The sequence below is a fragment of the Martes martes genome (assembly GCF_963455335.1).
Source record: "Martes martes genome assembly, chromosome: 16".
Classification (NCBI taxonomy): Eukaryota; Metazoa; Chordata; class Mammalia; order Carnivora; family Mustelidae; genus Martes; species Martes martes.
Genome location: NC_137904.1, coordinates 57789911 through 57813072, shown reverse-complemented (window position 1 = coordinate 57813072; position 23162 = coordinate 57789911). Strand labels below are relative to the sequence as shown.

General features: G+C 58.3%; 1 protein-coding gene across 1 annotated transcript in view; it reads left to right on the top strand.

Moving 5' to 3' along the window:
* Positions 1 to 23162, top strand: part of SDK2 (sidekick cell adhesion molecule 2) — a gene marked incomplete at its 5' end in the record, with an annotated part of 246394 nt that overhangs the window by 152567 nt on the left and 70665 nt on the right. The window contains 8 exons of the mRNA XM_080825738.1: positions 3148 to 3295; positions 9149 to 9282; positions 15614 to 15725; positions 17427 to 17617; positions 17751 to 17834; positions 19557 to 19751; positions 21032 to 21148; positions 22873 to 23040. Of these exons, the coding sequence (XP_080681864.1) occupies positions 3148 to 3295; positions 9149 to 9282; positions 15614 to 15725; positions 17427 to 17617; positions 17751 to 17834; positions 19557 to 19751; positions 21032 to 21148; positions 22873 to 23040 (1149 nt within the window). The remainder of the gene's footprint in view (positions 1 to 3147; positions 3296 to 9148; positions 9283 to 15613; positions 15726 to 17426; positions 17618 to 17750; positions 17835 to 19556; positions 19752 to 21031; positions 21149 to 22872; positions 23041 to 23162) is intronic.

Here is a 23162-nt window from a genome sequence, read left to right as displayed (position 1 = left end):
CTGTTCTTTCATTCTGCCTGGTGGCATGGGATAATCTTTACTGAAGAGGTCCATGTTTCAACGAAGCTGTGAAAAATGTATACGATTCTAATATTCTAATACTACAAACATTAGATGTAATTTTTAATGCTTTAATATACTCCTCCAGTTTCTGTGTCTGCGTAACAAATTACTGGAAAGCATAGTGGTGTACGGCCATCATTTATTAGGCTCTCCGAGTGGGGGAACCTTGGATCTAGACAAGGCGCGGTAGGGATGGCTCATCCCCACTCTGTACACTGAGGTCTCTGCCTGGACTGAAATTATGTGAGGGCTCCCATGTCGATGTACATGTCCGGTGTGGGTGCTGGCTGTCCTCTGGGGACCTCAGTTCCTCCCTTCAGGCACCCTTCCCATGTCTGTGTGGGCCAGACCGAGCTTCCTTACAACATGGCGACTGGATTCCAAGCAGATGTGTGTGGACAGAGAGATGGATCCAAGGGGAAGCTGCATCCTTTTGATGACCTAGCCTTGAACATGATATACCATAAACTCCAGCACCTTTGTAAGAAGAACGTGTTGGATGGGAGACAAATATTGATGCCACCATCTTTGGAAAGACAGATCCTGACACACACGTAGTATCTCATGTGATTCTGACTACAACCTATGAGGAAGGGACTCTTCATAATTCCGTTTTGCAGAAGAGGAGGTTAAGGCTCAGCAAGGTCAAAATTTTGCCCAAGGCCATGCCTAATAAGTGGCGGAAGTAGGTTTTGAACTCAAGTCTCAGTGACTCCAAAGCCATTACCATTACATTTACTGCCTGCCGAGTGTAGAGTAAGGATGCCAACAGCGCGTTCTCTTTCTTGAGATCCTTAATTGGCTGGATCCCTCTAAGATGCCATTGACTCACGGCACCTTGGTGAATCATGGCTTGTTCTGGTGACATTCTAGGCAGGGGCCCCACACAAGGACAAGCCTGCATGAGAAGTAGGGTATAAGTAATTCAGCGTGGCAGGAGGGCACATGATGTGGTGTGGGCATTGAGATGGGAAAGGTTGATTGGGGTCAGATTAGGGAGGGACCTCGAATCAAGCAAGGGGATTTAGACTTTCCTGGTACAATGAGGAGATCCCAAAGTTTCTGAGCAAGACAGCGATATGTCCAAAAAAGTTAATTAGGAAGAGTGTGAGAGATGATGGGTTGGTGGGGAGCCTATGGAGACCTTGTTGTGGGGGGTGGTCAGAGCAGCTGGAGTGACGGGGTTCGCTTGGTGGTGGGCCTGTGGGAACTAGCGTCAGAGAGCTTGGTGAATGAGAGGGGTAGCCCAGAGGAGGAATCAAAGGACTTTGTCGGGACAGGGAGGGAAGCACAGCACCACAGAAGGCTCTAGGGCAGTAGCAGGAGGGAGCTATTCATGGAAGATCGCGAGAAGGAGGTGTGAAAGGCCAACATTTCTGTTGGGAATCAGGTGTTGGGTTTTGGAGCTCAGAGAAGAGCCGGAGCAGATAGGAGACGCTTTGTAGAGGGGCTGTGATCAACAGCATTAGAGGAGGGGAGGCAGTGTGGCAGGAGGAGAACCGAACCCAGGACTTTGGAAAAGTAAAGGATGGGCGCGTGGTTCTCAAACTTGGGCGTGCAGCAGCGTCCTGGAGAGAATGAATCAAGAACTCAGAGATCCGGGTGCGTCAACGCAGGGCCTTTCCGTGGCCTGGGGAGGAGGGAAGGGTGGGGACATCTTGGGCCTACCGAGTTCCCAGGGGATTCTGAGACCCACTGTTAAGAGCCGCTAACTTGAGCCCAGATGGTCGTTCTCAGCCTTGGCTCATGTTGGAACTACCTGAGCTGCTTCAGAAATACCCACATCTGCGTCCCATCCGCCCCTCGGGGGACCTTAAAGGCCCCTCGGGGGGGTTCTGAGGCTTAGCCAGCCTGCGGAACACCTGGTTGAAGGAGAGGGAGAAGAGGCAGCGGTGTTTGAGGGGTTGGGAAATAACAGTCAAAGCAGCGGGAGACCAGGTGGCTTGGGACGTGGCCCCCCGGGCCGGGGAGGGGACGGTGGGCCATGGGGACATGCAGCTCAGTGTTCAGTGGTTGGAACCTGATTGCACGTGGAAATGCTGATGGTCAGCTCACACCCCGTACCAGTGGAAACAGAAATCTGCTGGTGAGTTCTTGAACTTGGCATCAGCACTTTTTCTAATGGCCAAGCTGGGGACCATGATGCTTCTCACACTTGAGTGTGGACCACGCCCTTCACTGGGGGGTCTGGTGACAATACCCGTTCTGATTCAGTAGGTCCGGGGGGGGGGGCCTTGAGACTCTGCATTTCTAGCAGGTTCCCAGGGGCGCCCGTGCTACCGGCCCACAGACCATACTTTGAGCAGCAAGGATGTGCACTCATGTTCAAAAGTCCTGACGTTCAGCAGGGCCACCCCTTCCCGTACCCCAGCGTAGCCCTCCTCTACTAGAATCAACCCCCACCGTGGTTGCAGCAGCCAGGTGGGCAACCAGAAGTCGCCTGCGTGCTTCTCTGCTGCTCTCTTCCCCTCCTGGCTGACACACCAGAGCTGGGATAAATGTTCCCTGCTTATCTGCCAGCGGGGAAGGCATGTTTTTAAAAGAGCAATATGGTGTTTCCATTCACACATGCATGAGCCTCCCACCCAAGGCAGAGGAGGGAAATCACCTCCTTTCTCCGTGAGCATCCAAGACCCCATCCTCTGCAGTGTACCCAGCCTTGCCTCCACCAAGAACCTAGCACACCAGCCCCATCAGCCCCGTGATATGCCCTTCCCCTCACGCTGAAAGCCCGACCGCCCTTCCAGATGCAGATCTGAGTTCAAATCTGGCTCTGCCCCTTCCTAACCACGTGCCCTTGGACAAGTCGAGGAATTTCTCTGAGCCCGTCTGGGCAGTTTTTCCCTTTGTAAAATGTGTGAAATAATGTTGCAGGATGAATTGATCAGTTCACGGATCTATGGATATAGACCCAAAAAGCTCAAAGAGGAACGTTTCCTAATGATGGGCTTCTAGGGTGGGGCGATGGGGTCAGGTGGGTGGTCTGAGCCCGGCGGCCTCCTTCCCCACGGTCATCCTGCCGCTGCCACGCCCAGCCCAGGAGCTGGGCACTCTGACCCCCACATCCGCTCTTCCCTCCTGCAGACATGGGGAGCTTTGAGGAAGGCGAGAAGCACCAGAGTGTCTCCCACGGAGAAGCAGCTGTCATCCGCGCCCCACGCATCTCCAGCTTCCCACGGCCACAGGTGACCTGGTTCCGGGACGGCCGCAAGATCCCGCCCAGCAGTCGCATGTGAGGCCCTGCCCTGGAGGGGGGACCCAGGAGGCTCGCCCTGGTGGGGAGGGGATCTGGGACCTCCCCGATGACAAGAGAAGGGTGGCTTACAAGGAGGGGCCTTCTGGGAACACGCGTGTGAAGACTTGCGGAGACACAACAGCTCGGTGGCTTTCCTGGGGAAACCCCAGGGCGTTGGCCCCCCTCTCAGCGTCTTCCCAAAGCACTTAAACCCCCAACAGACAGCGACAGAAGCCATGCCCATCTGCAGGAGGGCGCTGGCGTGTCCCCGGCAGGGTGGCCGCCTAGCTGCTTCCTGTGTGGGGTGCGGGTGTGGCTGTGTGTGTTTTGGCTGCCGGGAGAAGGGGAGGCCAGGGGAGGCCCCGGCAGGGAGAGAAACACATGGCCCTTTCAGCAGTAACAAGGACCCCTCTGTGTGGCCCAGGGCGTGGGTTGTGGCAGCCGGGCATGGGGGCAGGAGCTGTGGAGTCAACACCTTCACAGGGGGCCGGGGGCAAAGCGTTTCCTCCGGGGACACTCCCGGCCCTCCTGATCCCACCTCGGGGTCCGGAGCCAGCCTAGGCCCTTTTGGACTCCAGCTCTCCCCCGGCTCCCAGAAAACAAGAAAGACCACCTCTGTCCTGGTCTCCGCAGGCCACAGGTCAGCTGTGGGCGGAACCCATCCTCATCTGTGGGCAGTGGGAGCCAAGATGGACAGTGCTTGCCTTTGGGCTGAGAGAGGGCTTGGATAGCATGATAGCATCCCAGCACAAACAGTGGCTGTCGCTCCTTAAGTGGCCTCTGTGTCCTGGAATCTGGGCTAAGCACACTACGCACGCCATCCTCTCCTCCAGGGTGGGCGTGCACCTCCCCGCACAAGACACTGTGTCTCGTTCCCCTTTCAGTCCCCAGAGCGCACGCCCAGCTAGCGCCCGCGGGAGGAATGACCCGTACAACAGTCCTACAAGGGGGCTGGCTTCAGCTCTGCTTTCCAGACGGGAGAGCCCCCCAGAGCTGAGCTACGTTGCCGGGTCTCACACAGCTGGTTCCAGGCTCCCCGACTCCAGAGTCAGGGTCCTTAGTTCTGTCTTGCATGGAAATTATGTGACAACAGGGACCCAGACAAGGAGAGAAGAAGGATAAAGTGATTGTGCTCGCAGAGAATTGGTCCTGGTACAGTGATTCTCAACCTGGTTACCTGTTAAAATTGTTTTGGACGATTTAAAATGAGTTGATCTTTAGATCCTAGCCCTGCACATTCTGGTTTGTTGACATGGGGTGTACCCTGGCACGGGGGGTGGTGGGTTATAGCTCCCCAGTGACTCTGATGTGCAGCCACAATTGAGAACCACTGTCCTAGAATATGTCCGCTACCCACAGACATAGAAATGCTGCATAACAAAAGGTCCCAGGGGCCCGAGGCAGTGAGCATTTCTGTGTCCAGTGGATGTGCAGATTGGGGGACCTTGGCTCGGGCTCCCTGATTCGCCTGGGGTCAGATTGGCAGGTCAGATTAACCTGGGGGACTCTGCTCCGCGTGTCCCATCCTCCAGCCAGCTAGCCCCGGCTTCTAGAAGTTGCAGAGGAGTAGGGAGGAAGCAGAAACATGGATTTGTCAAGCTTCTGCTAACATCCCGGTGGTCGAAGTGAGTCACATGGTAGGACTCAGCCTTCAGAAGCAGGGGGATGCACTGTGCCTCTTTTTTTTTTTTTTTAAAGATTTTATTTATTTATTTGACAGAGAGAGATCACAAGTAGGCAGAGAGGCAGGCAGAGAAAGAGGAGGAAGCAGGCCTCCTGCTGAGCAGAGAGCGTGATGTGGGGCTCGATCCCAGCACCCTGGGATCATGACCTGAGCCGAAGGCTGAGGCTTTAATCCTCTGAGCCACCCAGGCACCCCTGCACTGTGCCTCTTGAGTGGGAAGACCCGTGAAGTCACATGGCAAAGGGTGTGGCTTCAGAGGTGGGGGAGCACCGAGGTCGTCCCTCCGTCCCCCAGGTTAATAGGCACGTGGACGGACTCCTGCTGGAGGAGGCTCAGGCTTCCTCACGCCTCCTTAAGGGTCAGTAAAGCCAGCAGAATGTGATTCACCCTTCACACAGACAGTGAGGCTGAATTGCAGAAGGGGGTCACCCACACAGGTGCCGAGACACCTGTGAACACACATGTCCCCAGCCCTCCCTGACCCCCTTCTCTGAGGTTCTCACTCAGCTCCAGGTGTGCCCGTGATGGCAGCCTGCAGGCCGGTCAGCGGGCCGAGGCCACCTGGAAGGCTGTGTTGAAAAGGATGCTGAGGCCACATCCAGACTCAGGGGCCAGAGCGGCACTGTGACAGGTCACAGCGGGGCCGTGGCTGCCGGAGGGCCCGTGGGCGCGTCTCTCCTGCGTCCGCTATGGCGGGTGAGAGCCTTTCTCCGCCCTCGCTCCCATCGCCCCTCGCCTCACACCTTGCCACCCTCTCTTCTCACTCCCACCCTCCGTCCTCACCCCCTCTCCATTCCCAACAGCCTCTGGCACGGGGACAGAGTGATCTTGGCGCGCAGACACACGCCGCCTTCGTGGTCACACCCGCCGCCTTCCCGCCCGCTGCGGCGCTCCAGCCAAGCACACGAGGAGGCTGTAGAGATAGTATCTCAGCAGTTACAGCACATTAATATTCCTGGCGGAGAGGAGAGGTCCCTGGAAGCAAATTCCCGGCGTCCGTTTGCCGCAGATTCGTATCTGCTGCGCGCCCTCGGCCGGAGGGGCGTGCGGGGCGCCCGCGGCAGCTGCTGTCTCCGCGGGGCCCCTCTCGCTGCCGGGGCGGGGGCGCCGATTAGCCACACTTCGCCGGCGCCCTGGTGCTCCCTGTTGGAAAGGAGACAGGACGCCCCGCAAAGACCCATGCTGGGGGCTTCGGGCAGCTTCTACGACGATTTCTTTTATTCTTAATTAAATTACCAACGGGGCCCCCACGGACCCGAGGGGAAGGAAAGGTCCGGCTTAGTCGGAGGAGGGACAGAAGGCGGGGTGGGAGCTGGGCCGGTGATAGAAGTGGGAAAAATCGAGTCCGTTGGCGCCTGAAGAGTGTGCCTGGGGAACAGAAACCCGTCCCTGCCTGAGAGCTGAACCCTGACCTCCGTGCCCCCTGCGCATCCCAGCACCTTCCTTCAGGGCTGAGTGAGTCTGGGGTGCAGGAGGCCGGAAGGTCCTCTGAGTGCCAGGAACAGCTCTGTGCCCTTGGGAAGTGAAATACGGGGTCATTCCAGAACCGTCTGTTGAGGGGGTGGTCAAGCTACAGAAGGCGGGAAGTCCAGACACCTTCCTCAGCCACCTGCTGAGGGCCGGGGGAGGGCGGGTCAGAGGCTGTGAGGGCTTCCAGTCCCTCTGCCACTTTCGGGGCTCCAGCCCTGGCCCTGAGGGCCCCGATCCAGAGTGTTCTCCTTGCCCCTAGTGCAAGTCAAGGCAATGCCAGCTGCAGGGACAGACCCCCAAATCCCGGGGGCTTGGCTCATTTGAAGTCCCAGCAGAGGCGAGGGAGGAGAGGGACGCTCCTCCACAGTCACTCGAGGGCCCAGCTGATGGGGGCTCAGCTGTCCTCAGCCTGTTCCGACAGAGGGGAGAGCCTAGGAGTCACACAGGGGTCCTCAGTGTCTGAGCCTGAAGATGGCACATACAAGCTTCTGCCATATCCCACCAGCCCAGCCCCACGCCCACCTGGCTTCCCGGCTGCTTACGTCTCAGTGGAAGGGGAGCCTGAAACAGGGATGAACTACCCACCCCCCCCCCACGCTGCGCCCTCCCACCTGGGACAGGGCACCTCCACCACGGCCCAGTCCCCACTTGGGGCCTGATAAACCGTTGTGTGGATGGTCCAGTGCATTGTAGGACCCTTAGCAGCATCCCTGACCTCTATCACAGCCCCACAGCTGTGATACCAGCACGTGTTTGGGCATTGTCCAGTGTCCCCTGCAGGGTGAAGGCACCCCCAGTTGAGAACCACTGACCTAGAAGAATCCACCGTAATGTAGACAACATAGAGCAAATGCAGAGATTGGGGGGTGAGGTGGGTCTTCCTGGTCAAGGAGAGAAAGTATTGGACGTGGGAGCCCTCCCTGGAAGCCAGAGGGGGCTAACAGTAGCCAGGTGCCCGAGGAGTGGGACCTGGCCGTGCCCAGTGTGCCCAGCTTCCAGAAACTTCCTTCAGCCGCTCCTGTGCCACAGTGTCAGGAGAGAGTGGGGAGCTCCCGTCAAGTGGTCCAGGGGCACCGCTGCTCATCACGTTAGTCCCGACATTGGACTGCAGGCCGGGTGAGGGCTGCGGGAGAGGGAGGGTGACAGCCTCAGGCCAGATGTGGACAGGACCAGAGCAGTGATAGGAGTCAAAGTCCCTCAACCTTGTGGCTCGGAAGGATCTTCACAAGCATTTTTTTTCACCCCCTTCACAGATGGGGATGACAGGTTCAGCATGGAGGAGGATGTGTGCTCTTTCAAGGCTACAGCCAGAGCTCATTCCAGAGCTGCCCCCGGCCCTTGACACGGCCCAGCCTTCCTCCCCTACCCTGGCCTGGCCCACAAGCTACGCTAAAGGACAAGGACCTCGGCAGGAGACTTCCAGGGAGGGAAACGGTCCCTGTTCCTTTCCCAGCTTGTCACTTTTAAAATATTTTAGCCTGGTGTTATCTTAACTTCCCATCAGCTCATTAGCTGGAGGGTGGTTTTCCTCCAGGGGAAAAAAAAAGGGGGTACTGTTAGGGTACCCAAGAATTGGGGCGGGAAGGCTTTCCCCTTCCTACTTCCCAGAGCTCCGCTGGCATTATGAGACTCAGCCCAGGAACCCTCCAGAACCAGGAGAGAGGGGACACCAGCATGGCCCAGCTAGAGAGGCATTAGTGGGGATGTTTATTTGAAAGCCTGTTTAAAACTCTGTAACATTCACCTAATGGGAAAATTTGCAAAGAATTCAACTGGGTCTGTCCTTGTTAAACTAACATTAAGGATGTTTAACAGCTGTCTCGGGTACATCACATTAAAATCCGAGCTAGACTTGACAAACTAATGGTTTTGTTTGTCATGGAGAGAAACGGGGGCGGGGGGGGGGCGCAGGCAGAGGGGGTGTGGGCAGTGCTCCTGGTACTGTCTCCCCCACGTCAGATGTGGGTCCCAGCTTCCCGCCTGGACCGGCCCCTTTCCCTGCCGGCAGACCAGGTGCTGCAGGGCTGCATGGTGGGACCCCAGCAGAGGGAACCTGCATCCCACCGCCCAGCTGGGCTCCTTCCTCTTCAACCCGCAACAGTCTCATTCTTGTTGACCAGCTTCGGGAAGAGAGCACCTGACAGCCCGAGAGGGGGCTGGGGGGCCAGAGGAACCCCTGTCATCAGTGTTACAGGCCACCTGTGGCTTTGGGATCAATCCCAACCAATGTAGAATTAGGATAAGGCATCGATTCTGGAATGATCCTGCTCATTTCTAAATTCATGATCATCCCTCCTCACTCATTCCTTGTTCATTCATTCCACTGAATGGATTTCTTTGGTGCTAGACCCTCCTGGTGCAGAGAGGGTCACACTCAGCATCGAAGCTGTGACGAAGGAGAGAACAGAAGGCCGTGGGGGCTCAGACGCCCGGGACCAGGCCTGGGGTGGGGGCCGGGAAACTTCCCGGGGATGGTCTCGGACCTCTGTGCATGTGCTGGGTTTGGGTCTGACCCCGGCACCGGCGGCATGTTGGGATTCTCTGCAAAGAGTCATGCTAGAGTTGAGGCCGTGAGTGGTCCCGGGAGCGGGGCTGGAGGAGGGGCCCAGGGGCCTCCGGCTTCTTGTCCCCACGCCCATCCTCCAATGCTGAGAGCCCCCGGGCCCCTGTGTGACAGATCCCTTTCCCCTGCACAGAGCCATCACCCTGGAGAACACCCTTGTCATCCTGTCGACGGTGGCTCCCGACGCAGGCCGCTACTACGTGCAGGCTGTTAATGACAAGAACGGGGATAACAAGACCAGCCAGCCCATCACTCTTGCCGTGGAGAGTAAGTAAGCGGCCGGGCCTGGGACGGATGGGGTAGCGCGTCATTAAATCTTGGGAACGGGGCTCCAGGGAGTCATTGAGAAGATGGAATGGTGGCGGAGTGGGGAGGCTAGAGTAGGGCCGCGGAGGGGCTTCCAAGGAATGGGAGGAGGGAGCCGAGCGCCAGACCCCGTCCCCGTCCCCACGACAAAGCTGAGATCCTGCATCGGGAAGGGACACAGAGCTGGCTGTTAGCAAGACTGCTGGAGGCCCGGGGAAGACACGAGATGCAGGGGAGAGTGTGCCTGTGTGGCTTACGGCTGCCTCCGGGGCTCAGGTGCTGACGGGGAGCTCGTGCAGGAGATGGGGAGCTCGTTTGGAGAGAACGACTCTCACAGCTTCTGCTCCGCTGGTCCATACGAAGCACTCCTCAGAGCCAGGCCGTCTCCACTCATGGGAACAGGCCCTCTGCCCAGGCTCCTGCCTGAAAATGCCTCTCTACCCATCCCAGAGACCACCCAGCGCCCTGGAAGAGATGAGCCAGGCTCTCCCCAGTGGCAGAGGCAAAGGGGCGGCGGCTCCCTGGGTCTCCTTTGGCAGACAGGGATTTGTCCAGCGGAGACTGAAGGCAGGGGTCTGGTCCCCGATGGGAATGCTGGGACGCCCTCCCTGGCCTGATTCTCGCCAACCAGCCTGGACCCCTCCTCCCTCTGCGCTCCGTCCCTGGGAGAGAGAAGGCGGGTGGGGTGGCTCCAGCAGCCAGCCCAGGCCCGGAAGCTCCAAGTACGTGGGACCAGAGCTTGCCGCAGCAGCCGAACAACCACACAAGCTGGGGGAGCCAGATGTTCACATCCCTCCACATCTGTACCACTCCTGCTCCAAAAGCAAGTCTCATTTATCATCCGTGGTCTCGTGGGGACATAGACGCCGGCAGCAAGAGGCGGGTGTGGGTCTGCATGGGGCCTTCCTGTGTCCTGCCCCTGATCCTGCCTCTGTCTGCCAGTGTCTGGAAGGCCCAGAACATTCCAGAGCCCTACCATGTCCATTCCTGGGTCTTCTGAGCACCAGCAGAACCCCTTCCCATATTCCTGGAATTCCCTCCTTCTCCGGCCCCAGCTTCCAGTCGGCCTAAAAGGACACCTGAATGTACAGAACGGGGTTCCTCCCCCCATCAGGGTCACATGTATACCTTCTGATATCGATCTGGACTAGGGTCTCGATCTGGTCCCCGTAGCCTGGGGCCCAGCCATGATGTGGGGCTGCTGTTTCAAGGGAACTTAATCATCAGAGGGAGATGTTTCCCCCCATATGTTCTCCAGTGATCAGAATACCTAGAGTAATAGAATTCAGTCACTGGGGAGAGGCAATGTTCACAGTCTGAGTCAAGCCAGGTGTCTTCCTGGATGACTCAGTTTACCCTGGGACCAGAGGCTGGAGTCCCCCACTTTGTGCTTCTCCCCAACACCCAGCCTCCTCCTCACAGGCCGTAAGCCCGTGACTCTGCGGGCGGACTCCGGATGTCCTTCACTCTTGGCTCAATCGCAACTCCCACCCCAGCCCTGGATCTGGCCCGAGGGAGGAGGGTAGGACCCTCCCAGACCCCCGTGTCCACCCAAGCCTCCCCCGGTTTTCTGTTTCTCCCACCCCATCACCCTCGCCTTCCGCTCACGTGGCGATTTGTACTGGATTAAGAGCAGAATCAGCTGATTTTCAGCTAATTTCTCCTCCCACGAGTGATTGCACTTCAAAACCCTGTTCATGTCACCGACACAAATCCCCCAGCCTGCCTGCCAGCCAATTTACCAGGAGCGACTGCCACTTCACCCACCACCAGCCCCCCTCGCTGATCTCGGGGAGCCCGACCCCTCCCTCTCTTCCCCCTCCCCACCCCTTCAGCCCTCCTCTGCCCCAGGGACACTTTCTTAGAGGCCCTGGGGTGGGCAGGCGGAGGGATGCCCCTGCTCTCCAGAAATGGAGAAGTTAAGAACAAGGCCAGTGCCTCCAGCCCCCGGAGTTGGGAGCTGACCCCTGCCCAGGGGTCACCCCGGTGACCTCACACAGACTGTCAACCCTGGACCGTGGCCCCACACGCAGGAATCAGAGCTGCACTGCCCGAAGGAAACGTAATGGGAGCCACAGGAGTAATTTACAATTTGCCAGTCGCCTCATTTTTAAAAAAAGAAAAAGCAACGGGAAATTAATTTTATTAATGTGTTTTATTTGCCCCAACATATCCAAAACATTACCATTTTCACGTACAATCGACAGAAAATATTAACGAGGTCCTTGACGCTGGGCTTCTCTTTCCTACGAAGTCTCCGAAATCTCTGTGTGTTTCATGCTCTGAGCACATCTTTGGGCTGCTCAGTTCTCATCTGAAATACGTGATCTGCATTGAAACGTCATCAGATTTACAGCTGGAAAGGTGGTGGTGGATACCCGAGTTGTTCTACACGTACTTAAAAGTGTTCTAATAGCTGATTTGGGGATCTGTTTTTAATTAAATGTAAATTAGATCAAATTAAATCCCGTTCAATCAAAGGGGCACCAGTCACATTTCAAGAGCTCCTACTCACCTGTGGTTCGTGGCCCCCATGTCGATGTCTGCCCTGGAGAGGAGCTTAGCTCCCTGCCCACCCCCCCCCCCCACACACACACACGCACCTGACCTGTGGCCCAGGTGAGTCACATGGTCCTTGAGCCTTTGTTTCCTGGTGCCTCTGGCAAAGTGTAGTTGGGACAATTCGAGGAGGTGACGTGGGGAGAATACAGCACAGTGGTGTCGCTCCTGGTGCCCATTATCAGAATCGTCCCGGGGCAGCAGGATCCAACTTTGCCTGTGTGGAGAGCCCGGGTGCCTCCGAAGAGCTTGCGGGCAAGGAGCTGTTAGCTGCGCGGAGCTCCCAGCAGAGAACACCTGTGAGCAAGATGTGTCCTGCTCGGGGCCAAGGCCGTGCCACCCAGGGCCATCTTGACATCCCCAGTCCACCCCGAGCTGTCCATCTCTGCCTTCACACCACTCCAGAATGGGGGGCTGGTGAGGTCAGGGGGAGCCAGGGGACTGGGCGTGGGGTGGGAGGACAAGGGCCCTTGGCTTCTTCACTTCTGGGGACCAGAGAAAGGGAGAGCCGTGTGACGCACAGCGCAGGTGGGGGTCCTGGAGGCTCGGGGAAGGAGGTCCACAGAGCTACATGTCCAGAGCAGTTAGAGAAAATCAGGGTGGAGAAAAAGGGACTTGCAACCAGGAGGTGACAGGGGAAGGAGAATGCACGCATGGGAGCTGGGGGGAGAGGGGCCAGGGACGCCGGTGGCAGCCAGGAGCTGGGGGTAAAGGCCGAGCGGGTGCTCAGAGGTGTGTTCAGACAACTTCCGGCAGAGCGGACGGAGGCCAAGAGGGAGATTTTTTTCCCTCTGCGCCCGAGCAAGGACTGAGCCAGAGAGACGATTTGGGGAGTGGTTAATGGCGCGCGTTTGCAGCCCGGGAGACCTGGTCCCATTCCTGATTTTGTCCCTCATTAGCGACTGTCACTGGGAAGTAAACTACTTAATGTCTCCTGCTTTTTCAGCTTTCTCGTCTGTAAATTCTGGATGATGATGATGACCGGTGGCCGGTGGCCGTCATGGTGAGGGAGGGAGTAGGCGGGTTCAGCAGAGTGCGGGGAAGGGGCCGGACGGGTGGGGCCTCTTACCCTCAGTTGGAAGGCCCTGGAGGGTCTGCGCCTTCACCTCCTGGTAGCCTCTGGGTCCGTTTTGTGGTTTGGGTGGGTGGGGGGAGGGAGACAAGGAAGCTGTCCCCCAGCATAGGCCAGTCCATCCCAGGAGGAGTGCCGACTCCACGCCTAGTACTCTGCGATCCCCCCGCACAGCTTGGCGGCCCCCACCGGGGCCCTTCTTCCCAGCATTCATCCCACCAGCTCTGATCCGATAAATGTCTAAGCGCTAATCTGAGATCCAGACCGTGCGCTCCAGGAGGACAGACCCCTGCCCATCTCGCTTAGTGGGGGATCCCTGGTGCCCGGCACAGTGTGGCAGGAACAGAGCCCTCCCCCAGCGAAGATCTGTTGAGTGAGGGGCTGAACTCACAGAACCCTGTGATAGGGTCATTTTTCTTCCCATATTGCCCTGCAGAAAAATCAAGACCCAGCTGAGGCTCCCTGCAACCCCCGCCCTGCCCCCCCCCACCATGGCTGGTGGGGAGCAAGGTTTTGAACCAGGTCCTCCTGACCCTCCCAGCTCTCCTTTGCTGGGTCCAGGGGTCCCCAGCTGTGACTGGTCCCTCCCCTGCCAGGACTGAGGCATGACCCCCAGGGTCCCTGGTGGATGTCCGTCTCCTCTCCACTCCAAGGGCTCTGTTTACCTGGCTCTACAGTGGGTCGCGTCGCTTGGGCTCTAACTGTCTGTCTCCTCCTCCTGCCCCATTAATCTGGGCCGCGGTACCTGCGAGCCCCAGCATGTAATAAACAACTTAGAGCACACTTTTATGGATTTAGCTATATCAGCAGCTTTCAATCCGATCACTCTTTATGGCACCTACATGAGGCTTTTATATTGTTGCAATTATTTTGCTTTATATGCTTCCTTTCTTCCCTCTTCATTTTACCTTATTTTTTACATTTTATTCCCTTTTCTAGCAAAGTCTGGAGTCCAGGCAGGAAAACCTGCCCGGGGCAGACCGGGGTGGCCCAGGGTGGCAGTGGGGCCATGATACACTCTCCCCATAAAGGATGTCCTGGCACTGTCCCCCATCCCCGCCCGCCCAGGGCTGTGCAGGTCATTACAGTTGGCTGCCTCCGGAACCTCCCGGGAAGGAGGCAACTGGGTGGGTTTTTCGGGAGAGAAAAAGAACCTCCATGGTGGTTCTTCCGGGAGCCCTGGAGCAGGTGCGTGGAGAATGTGGGAGTTTCTGCCAATATTGGGCCTGTGCTGACCCACCAAGAGCCGGGCCACTTCTTAAAGAACTCAAACAAGACAAAAGGCAAAGCTACTCCCTCTGGTAGAAGAGTTCAGGGTATAGCCCTGTGTCGTGTTGAGAAAGCCCGCTCGCGGTACGTTCTCTTGCATTTCAATCACCGACCCCGAGGTGGCGGGGGGATAGCTCTGGGTCCATTTGTGTCTTCTCTGAACAAATATGTGTGCGCCCCTACTGTGTGCTGGGCATGTCTCTGGTGCTGGAGGGGGCGTGAGCAAGGCTGTCTTCGCTCGTCACAGGTTACCCAGCCAGGGCTTCTGCACAGGCGGTGACCTCTTGTAGTTTGGGAAATCCAAGGTCAAGGGCCCAGCATGGTTGGGTTGCGCTGAGGCCTCCCCTCCTGGCTTGCAGACAGCAGCCTTCTCGCTGTGTCCTCGCATGGCAGAGACAGAGCTCAGGGTCTCTTTCTCTTCTGATCGGGCACCAGCTCTGTTGGATTAAGGCCCCACCCTTAGGACCTCGTTCAAGCCGATGACTGACGAAAAACCCCATCTCCAAATACAGTCACAGGTGGGGGTGGTGGTTAGGGCTTCAACATACGAATTTGGAGGAGACCTAATTCTGCGCAAAAGCAAGGCTCCGTGAGGTTCCTTGGGCTGCTGTCACAAAGTCTTACACACTGGGGGTCTTGTAACAACAGAAATGGACTCTCGGACAGTTTTAGAAGCCGGACGTCTGACATTGAGATATCGGCGGGCCTGCACGCTCGCTGAAGGCTCTGGGGGAGAGTCTGTTCTCACCTCCCAGCTCCTAATAGCGGCTGCCAGGCCTTTCATTCCTTGCCTTGGGGATGCTTCGCTCCAGGTCTCTGCCTCTGCGTGCACCCGGCCTTCTCCCCTGGGTATCCATGTGTCTGGGTCTCCATTCCACTCCTCTCACGAGGACACGTGCTATCAGCCTTAGGGCCCACCCAGATCCAGAAGGACCTCCTCTTGGCTTGATCACACCTGCAAGACTCTGTTTCCCAGGGTCGCATCCACAGCTGCCGTGGACATGAATTTGGGGGGTTACTATTCAACCCAATGTCGGGAGTGTGCATTCAGGTGGAAGAGGGGGCCAGAGAAGAAGTAAGGCCACAAGAGAAATGTGGGTGGAGGGAAGGATTTTGAAGGCACCGACAGGACAAGGGGCTCAGGGGGAGGGTATGTTGTGTGACAGGAAGGTGGGGAGGGCCCCGGAGGTCTCCAGTGGGCACTCGCTGGACGCCACGGGAGCCCATGACCAGAGGGAGGAGAAGAGGCGATGGGGACCCCAGGGTTATGCTGCTTGGGTGGCTGCCCTGTGGTCTCGTGGTCACCTGCCCCACTCCACGAGGACCACGGTCTCCTGAGCGGAGCTGGGATTTCCGCCCTCTGTCTCCAGCTAACTCCTGATCTCTCCCCAGATGTCGGGGGGCCTGCGGACCCCATCGCCCCAACCATCATCATTCCTCCCAAGAACACTAGCGTGGTGGCTGGGACCTCGGAGGTGACCATGGAGTGTGTGGCCAACGCCAGGTGGGTAGTGTGTCTCCCTCTCCCCACTCCCCTGCACCCAGAACTCCAGCCGGCGCTCCTGACCTGGGGGCTCCAGAGGGACCAGCCTGAGTTCAGGGAGGTCTGCACGTGTCACGTGGGCACCCAGGAAAGGAGATGGGGCGTTGACCCTGGGGGATGGGGTGACACGTGGACTGGCTGGCTCGTTCTCTGTGGCCCTCAAGGAGAGACTGGGTGGAAGTTACAGGCCAGCAGACCTTAGTGCACCCCCACTGGGAAGTCAGGTGTGGTCCTGGCGTGCAGGCAGCTAGGACCGGGATGCGGGGCTGGGAGATGGCTCGTGGGGGGGCCTTGGCAGGAGGGCGGACCTGGGGTCAGGTGAAATGGAGCTCCTTCCTGGCCACGTACGACCCTCACGTCCCTCACGTGGGAAACTGAGGTGTCATCACGTGTAGGTGCCACGCTGTGCTTCCCGCATGATTTCTCTTCCTCCCACAACTACCCTGAAGGCCAGAGAGGGCAAGCAACCTGCCCGAGGTCACCCAGCGGGCCAACAGCAGGGTGGCAATAGAAAAGGCCACCGCCCGAGGCCCAGGCCCATTGCCATGCTCGGGGCCTCAGTCTCCTCGGCTGTAAAGTGGGAATGATGTGAGCACCCACCTCCCCGGTAAGGTGTGTAGGTAGAGTGCTAAACCTGCCTCATAAGCACTCAGGAGAGGTGGTCGGATGGGACAGGTGGGGAGTCAGACCAAGGCCCCCAGGGTCACCTTCTGTTGAAGATTCCCGGACCGCGGTCCTGTAGCAGCATTCCCCACGAGGGTGGGAGACACCTTTGCGTGGAGCTCACTAAGGACGCAGAGAAGACCCACAGCCCAGAAACTGCCTAATGGCCCCCGAGCCAGGAAGGCCCACACTTACTCCACCTCGGGACCCTTTTCCATGGGACCCCTCTGCACCCCCTGTGGAGCTAGCACAGACCCCTTGAGGGTCCAGCAGGCGCCAAACAAGAGAGCAGGCCACAGGGCGCTGGGGTGGCTCAGTCGGTTAAGCGTCCCATTAAACGTCCAGCTCTTGGTTTCGGCTCAGGTCGTGATCTCAGGGTCGTGAGGTCGAGGCCGGCCTTGGGCTCCACACTCAGTGCAGAGTCTGCTGGAGAGTCTCTCTCTGACCCCCCGCCCCTGTTCGAGCTCACGCATGTGCTCTCACTCTCAATCCATCTTTTAAAAATATAAAAATAAAATAAACAGGGGAACAGGACAAACTCAATCTCAGGGAGTCTTGAGGGGTCGGGGATAGGGGTGCCTGACTCGCCCTCTATCTAGGCAGGGGGCAGGTATGTCCAGCTGCCTGCCTTTCCCTCTTCAAACCTTGGGTGTTTCTCTCACGCCCCGCCTCGGACGCTGTGCCGCCCTCTGGCCTCTGCTCGGACAGGGCTCTGCGCCGGGGGGCAGAAGAGCCAGAGGTACGGCCCAGGCAGCTCCTGTCCTCTGGAACCCTGTGCCCCAAGTTAGTGCCGGGCCGGGCTCCAGCCGCCTCCCTGCGTTGAAACACCCAGCCTCAGCACAAACCCCCAGGGGTGCAGCTGTCCCATTCTGTAGACAAGGAAACTGAGGTCCAGAGTGCTGCCCCTTGAAAAGGCGGGCTGGAGCCCTGGCCTGCCCTGGCCCTTCCGGCCTCTCCAAGTCCCCGCGGCTGGGAATCTGCTTTCCTCTCGCCCTCCAGGCCCCTGATCAAGCTGCACATCATCTGGAAGAAAGACGGGGTTCCGCTGTCGAGCGGCATCAGCGACTACAACCGCCGGCTGACCATCCCCAGCCCCACGGGCAGCGACGCCGGCTACTACGAGTGCGAGGTGGTCCTGCGTAGCAGCAGCGTGCCTGCCGTCGTCCGCGGCGCCTACTTGTCTGTGCTGGGTGAGATGGGGACCCCCCACCCCCGGGGTAGGGGCCATAGGGCTGGGTGGGGCCTTCTTAGGGGTGACCCGAGCAGCGGCTATATCAAAAGGAACATGGCTCTGAGCCCCTCCCCTGGTCCTTCCTCCGGCAGAACCACCTCAGTTTGTCAAGGAGCCGGAGAGACACATCACAGCGGAGATGGAGAAGGTGGTGGACATTCCCTGCCGGGCCAAAGGTAACACAGTGGCGGGGTCGAAGGGGACAAGGACCCCCAACCCCCAACGACCTCCAGCCCTTCCTGTTCCCATCACAAACTTTTCTGAATTCCACTTCCTTCTCCAGGCAGCGTCACTGAGCAGGGAGTCAGTCTGGCAGTGAACAGACACCCCAGGAAACAAACAAGCCAAATTACCACACTCTCAGGACTGGAAATCAACCCACGTAACCATAACTTGAGGGCTACAAATGAATCCAAATTACCATAATTTCGGGATAGGTGACAGACTGAAATTGCCCATAATTCGGGAGTTGTAGACAAAGCCAAATTACCGTAATGTCAGAACCGCTAGAACTTGGGGACATCTTGCCCGAGATGGGTCTCATGAGTTCCGCCTGGTTTCTGGGCCATTTTGCTCCATTTCCTCCCCCACTCTCTCCTACTTACAACACCCTTCATCCAAGGTCCTGAAGAATTTCCCCTTTCCCCACCCCCAGCCTCCGTCTTTCTGGCCCAACTGAGCTACAGGACAGCCTGAAACCGGGGTGAAGTCTGGGGTGATCAGATGGGAGGTAGAGAGCGTGCACCACGGCCCGTGGTCTGACGGTGAGCAAAGAGGCAGAACGTGGCTCAGGCAGGATGAGAGTCTCTGTGGAAGGCGTGAGCGAGGACTCCCCTTCTGAGACCACACCAGGGGAAGGCAAAGCTGCATTCATTCACCCAGCACACAGTTTTTGGAGGCTTTACCAATGTGCCAGTACTGCTCTCGGGCTGGGGAGATGCAGACAGAACCAAACAGCCAAATCCTTGCCGTTACAAAACTTACACTCTTAAGAGGAAGGCAGACGAACTGACAAATAAAGATACCTTATTTCATTTCACCGAAAATGCCACGGGTGGTGAGATGCCCCATGATTTTATGTGCCACTAAGAAAGAAAAAAGACTGTCAATGAAATTATGACATGCTTGCGATAGTAAGACACATCCTGATCGCAGAAATGTTGCAACGTGGAAGACTGTGCCCCCGAAACAGTGAAATACAGCATCCTGGGATGTCAGCGTGGAGAAGGGCGGGGGAGGAGAAGGGAGAAGCAACCAGGCTTAGGGGGCTTGGAGTGCTGGGGTGCTCTTTTGAATGGAGTGCGGGAGCTGCTCTGGGGAAGTCACCTTGGAGCTGAGACCTGGGGAGAGAGAGCAGGGAGGTTGGGGGTACCTGTGGGACGACCATGCCAGGCCAGGGGTGTGTGACTTGGGCAAAGCTGAGAGATGGGAGCCTCTGTTCACCTCCCTCTGCAGACCAGGTAGGAGGGGGCTCCAAGGGCCGCCCAGGATCACCAGCCCCCTCCACGTGCTCCTTGACATGGGGGATTCTGCGGTCATTGGGTCTGGGAAACCAAGCCCTGGTTGGAGGTTTCTAGAACACAGCACAAGCTCTGCTAAATTACATGGCTGTTAAAAAAAATTAATTTTTCTAATCCAGCATTTCCAAGCTAAACTAATCCAGCTAAATGTTCTTTGAACCCCTGCTATTAAAAAGAACTTGAGAAATGCCGTGCCAAGAGCATTTTCCACCTCTTCCAAGACCATTAAGTAGCACCTCTGAGAAGGTTCTAGAAACCAAGACACACAGGGATTCCCCGCCCCCTGCCCCTCACCCTGGCCACCGATTTCTAGGCTCAGAGGTGGGCGGGAGGGAGCCAGGAGGTGGGCTGACAGTGGGCCCACGTCTGTCCCCCCAGGCGTACCACCACCCTCCATCACCTGGTACAAGGACGCGGCCGTGGTGGAGGTGGAGAGGCTGAGCCGCTTCCGGCAGCGTGGCGACGGGGGACTGCAGATCAGCGGGCTGGTGCCCGACGACACGGGCATGTTCCAGTGCTTTGCCCGCAACGCGGCCGGCGAGGTGCAGACCTCCACTTACCTTGCCGTCACCAGTAAGTTGGTCCTGCCCCCGCCCCCGCCCCTGCATCCCTCCCACGCAGGACCCCGCTTTCCTCCAAGCCAGCAGCCTTTTGAGAAGAGACGCTGCATCACGCAGGGAAAGGATGTCCCAAAGACCGTCCCCCGGCAGCCAGGGTGGCTGCCGCCAGCTCCGCCCCCGGCTTTCACAGCCCAGGTCCGGTGCTCCAGAGCCCTGAGCCAAGGACGACTTCGCGGGCTCTTTGAGAGAAGCAGCTGTGAAACCGCGGTCCCTGCCCTGGCATCCGGGCAGCCCCTGGCTTCCCGGCTCTGGCATCTGAGCGGTCGCTAGCTTCCCAGGCAGGGCTGAAGCCTCCCCGTCCCAGTGGGGAAGACTTGCTTACCTCTCCAGAGGGAGCCCAAGCTTGAATTCCAGCCCCCACGTCAGACCTTTTGCCCTCTCAGGAGTCTCTCTGGGTGGTTATGAGAGCTCTCCTGCTCTCTTTGTGGAGCTGCGTGCGCGCGATCTGCTCTGTGAGCGGTCACACCATAGACGGCCGAGCTCGGCGTGCGTGCAGAGTGGCGCTGGGCTCTCAGTCTCAGCAGCCAAAGGACGTATGATCGTGAGCCTCCTTGAGTCCCTCTGGGTTCATCACCCAGAACCACAGAGGTCCGCAAACAGGGCAACCGTGGAGCAGAGGGCGAGAGGGCAGAAGGGCTGCCGTCTTGCTTCTTGCCTCTGATGTGTGCCAGTGAAGCTGGTGCTGGTCCCTCCCTGAGCTCTGCCCCGTGCACATCTGACCGGATGGTGTCCTGAGGGCCAGGCTAGGGAAGGCAAGCCCAAAGCCAGAGGATTGCACTTAGCATTAAAGAACCATGGCTCAGCCAGGCTGCGGACTCTCCGGGGCCAAGCCTTGTGAAAAGTGGGTCATGTTCTTCTGTTGGCCATAACCACTTTTTCTTTTAAGAAACCGGAGCCTCGATGTCCTATTCGATGAAGGACGCATCCCATTTATCTTGAAATGGAGTGAGGGGAGCTGCCCTCAGGGGTCCTCAGTTCCCCCAAATGGAGGCCTAAGAATCCAGGCTGGGCACGTAGTGTAGCCTGGGTCTGTCCACAGGGCAGGTGGTACAGGGAGCCCTCACCGGCCTTCTGGGCTTTTTCCCAGTGCTGGGGCCCCATTAGGACATCCACATCCTTGTCTGTGGGGGGACCCGCAGTAGCCAGAGTGGCAGGGGCAGGACGAGGACCTGGCCCTCTGGCTGTGGGGCCTCCTCCAGGGTGTAGCTAAGAGGCTTCTATCTCCTTCTGCAGGCATCGCCCCCAACATCACCAGGGGCCCCCTGGACAGCACAGTGATCGATGGCATGTCAGTGGTGCTGGCTTGCGAGACTTCGGGGGCACCCCGGCCAGCCATCACTTGGCAGAAAGGTAGGTGGGACTGATCTCCTTTGGACATTGTGGTCCTGTGACCCTCTAGGGCAGTCTTCAGAGCTCCATTCTGGAGCCAGCCAGGTTGGGTTCCCTTTGTCCAGTTGTGAAGGTCGTGCACTGCACAACCCAGGAGGGCATCTGTCTCTCACACCACAGGATGCACCCCATGCTGCCCCGTTGGGCTCAAGGGCCAGCTCTGCATCTTCTGACACCGGTGACCTGGGGTGAATTATTTACTCGTTCTAAGCCTCAGGGTCCCCATCTGTAAACTGAGGACCATAGTACACATACCCCGGGCTGGCATGAGGATGAAACAAGGGCAGTGGTGGAGCCCAGTGAATGACAGTGGCTTGATGATCATATTGTGGTGGTGGCCGTGAGTGCCGGTGGGCGCTGTCCCTCCTGCCAGGTGGCACAGAGGGCTCCGGACGCCTGCACCAGCCCAGCTCAAGTGGTCCTACTCCATGTGCCTCCTCTACCCGTTTCGAAAACTCATCTTCCCGGCTCTCCCCATGTACACACACACGTGCACACACGCAGTCACTCCCTCCCACCTCCCAGTCTGCTACAACGAAGCTTCTCCCCAGGACTCACCTGCCCTCAACCCCCGGGTCCCCCCACGAACCTCCCCCACCGCCGCTTTATTTCTCTACCTCCTAATATACAAGATAAACTGCCTGTTCCGGCCACTTACTGCCTGACACCCCGCAGAGTCAGGGCTTTCAGCTTTGTCCGCGGCCGTCTCCCCAGGGCCTGGGACAGGTTCAGGCACATGGTCATTGCTCAATAAGTGCTTGTGGAATGAGCGTAAGCACGGCCAGGTACACGTATGGACACAAGCATCCTCTCCTACCACACTCACTAGTCCGCTCTTCCTGGCCATGTGTGCAGATAGACACACCCATAGCCTTGCACATGGAGATGCCCCCCTGTACAGACTGGGTGGCTCAGTCAGTTAAGTGTCTGCCTTCGGCTCAGGTCATGATCTCAGGGTCCTGGGGTCGAGCCCCATGTCCGGCTCTCTGCTCAGCAGGGGGCCTGCTGCTTCTCCCTCTGTGCTCTTCCCTCTGGCACCTTTCTCAACTAAATAAACAAAATATTTTTTAAAAAATAGAATACAATAGATACAGTCACCCAAACTTGCTCTCCCAGGCTCCTGCACGGGGCAGACCCCATACCCCTCCCCCAGGCAACAGGCCTCCCCAGGTCCCACCAAGGAGGGAGGGCTGCCCCCGTCCCCATCCCCGTCCCCATCCACCTTGTCTCCGCTCCTGGCTGCTCCCACCCATCATGTTCTTCTGCTCTCCTGAAGGTGACTCTCTAGAAGCATCCTGCGGCGGGATGCCCGTCACCACCTTGTCAGAGCTGTCTGCCCCCTCCCCCCAGCCCGGATGCCAGCTGTCTCCGAGAGCTGTGCCTGGCTGCATCAGGAGACAGTCCCTGGCCTTCTCTGGTGAAGGGCAGACAGCCTGGTGGGTGGAGAGACACCAGGAGACCCAGGCTCTGTGACGGAGTGCCCTTGTGCCCATCACCGTGTCAGAAACCCACCTGGACCTCAGCCCCCACCCTGGCCCGGCCCTCCCAGCATTTCTAAAGCGGGGGGTTGGCCTGAGAGCACCTGCCCAGAGCCCCCAGGGAGCAGGAGCTGGGAGGTCTCAGAGAGCCAGGGGCTGCATGTCGCAGCCTGAGCACTCTCTGAGCCCGCCCCGTGTCGCCCTCAGGGGAGCGTATCCTGGCCAGCGGCTCGGTCCAGCTGCCTCGCTTCACGCTGCTGGAGTCGGGCAGTCTGCTCGTCAGCCCCACGCACATCTCCGATGCCGGGACCTACACCTGCTTGGCCACCAACTCTCGGGGGGTCGACGAAGCCTCAGCTGACCTGGTTGTGTGGGGTGAGTGTGCAGACTGGGGACACCTGACACGTCCGCACGTGGGTGCGTGTGCGCCAAGCATGGGCTCTTGCCGCCAGCGCCCCTCATCTCCACGGCTGCCTCCCCAGCCCCCCATCTGAGAA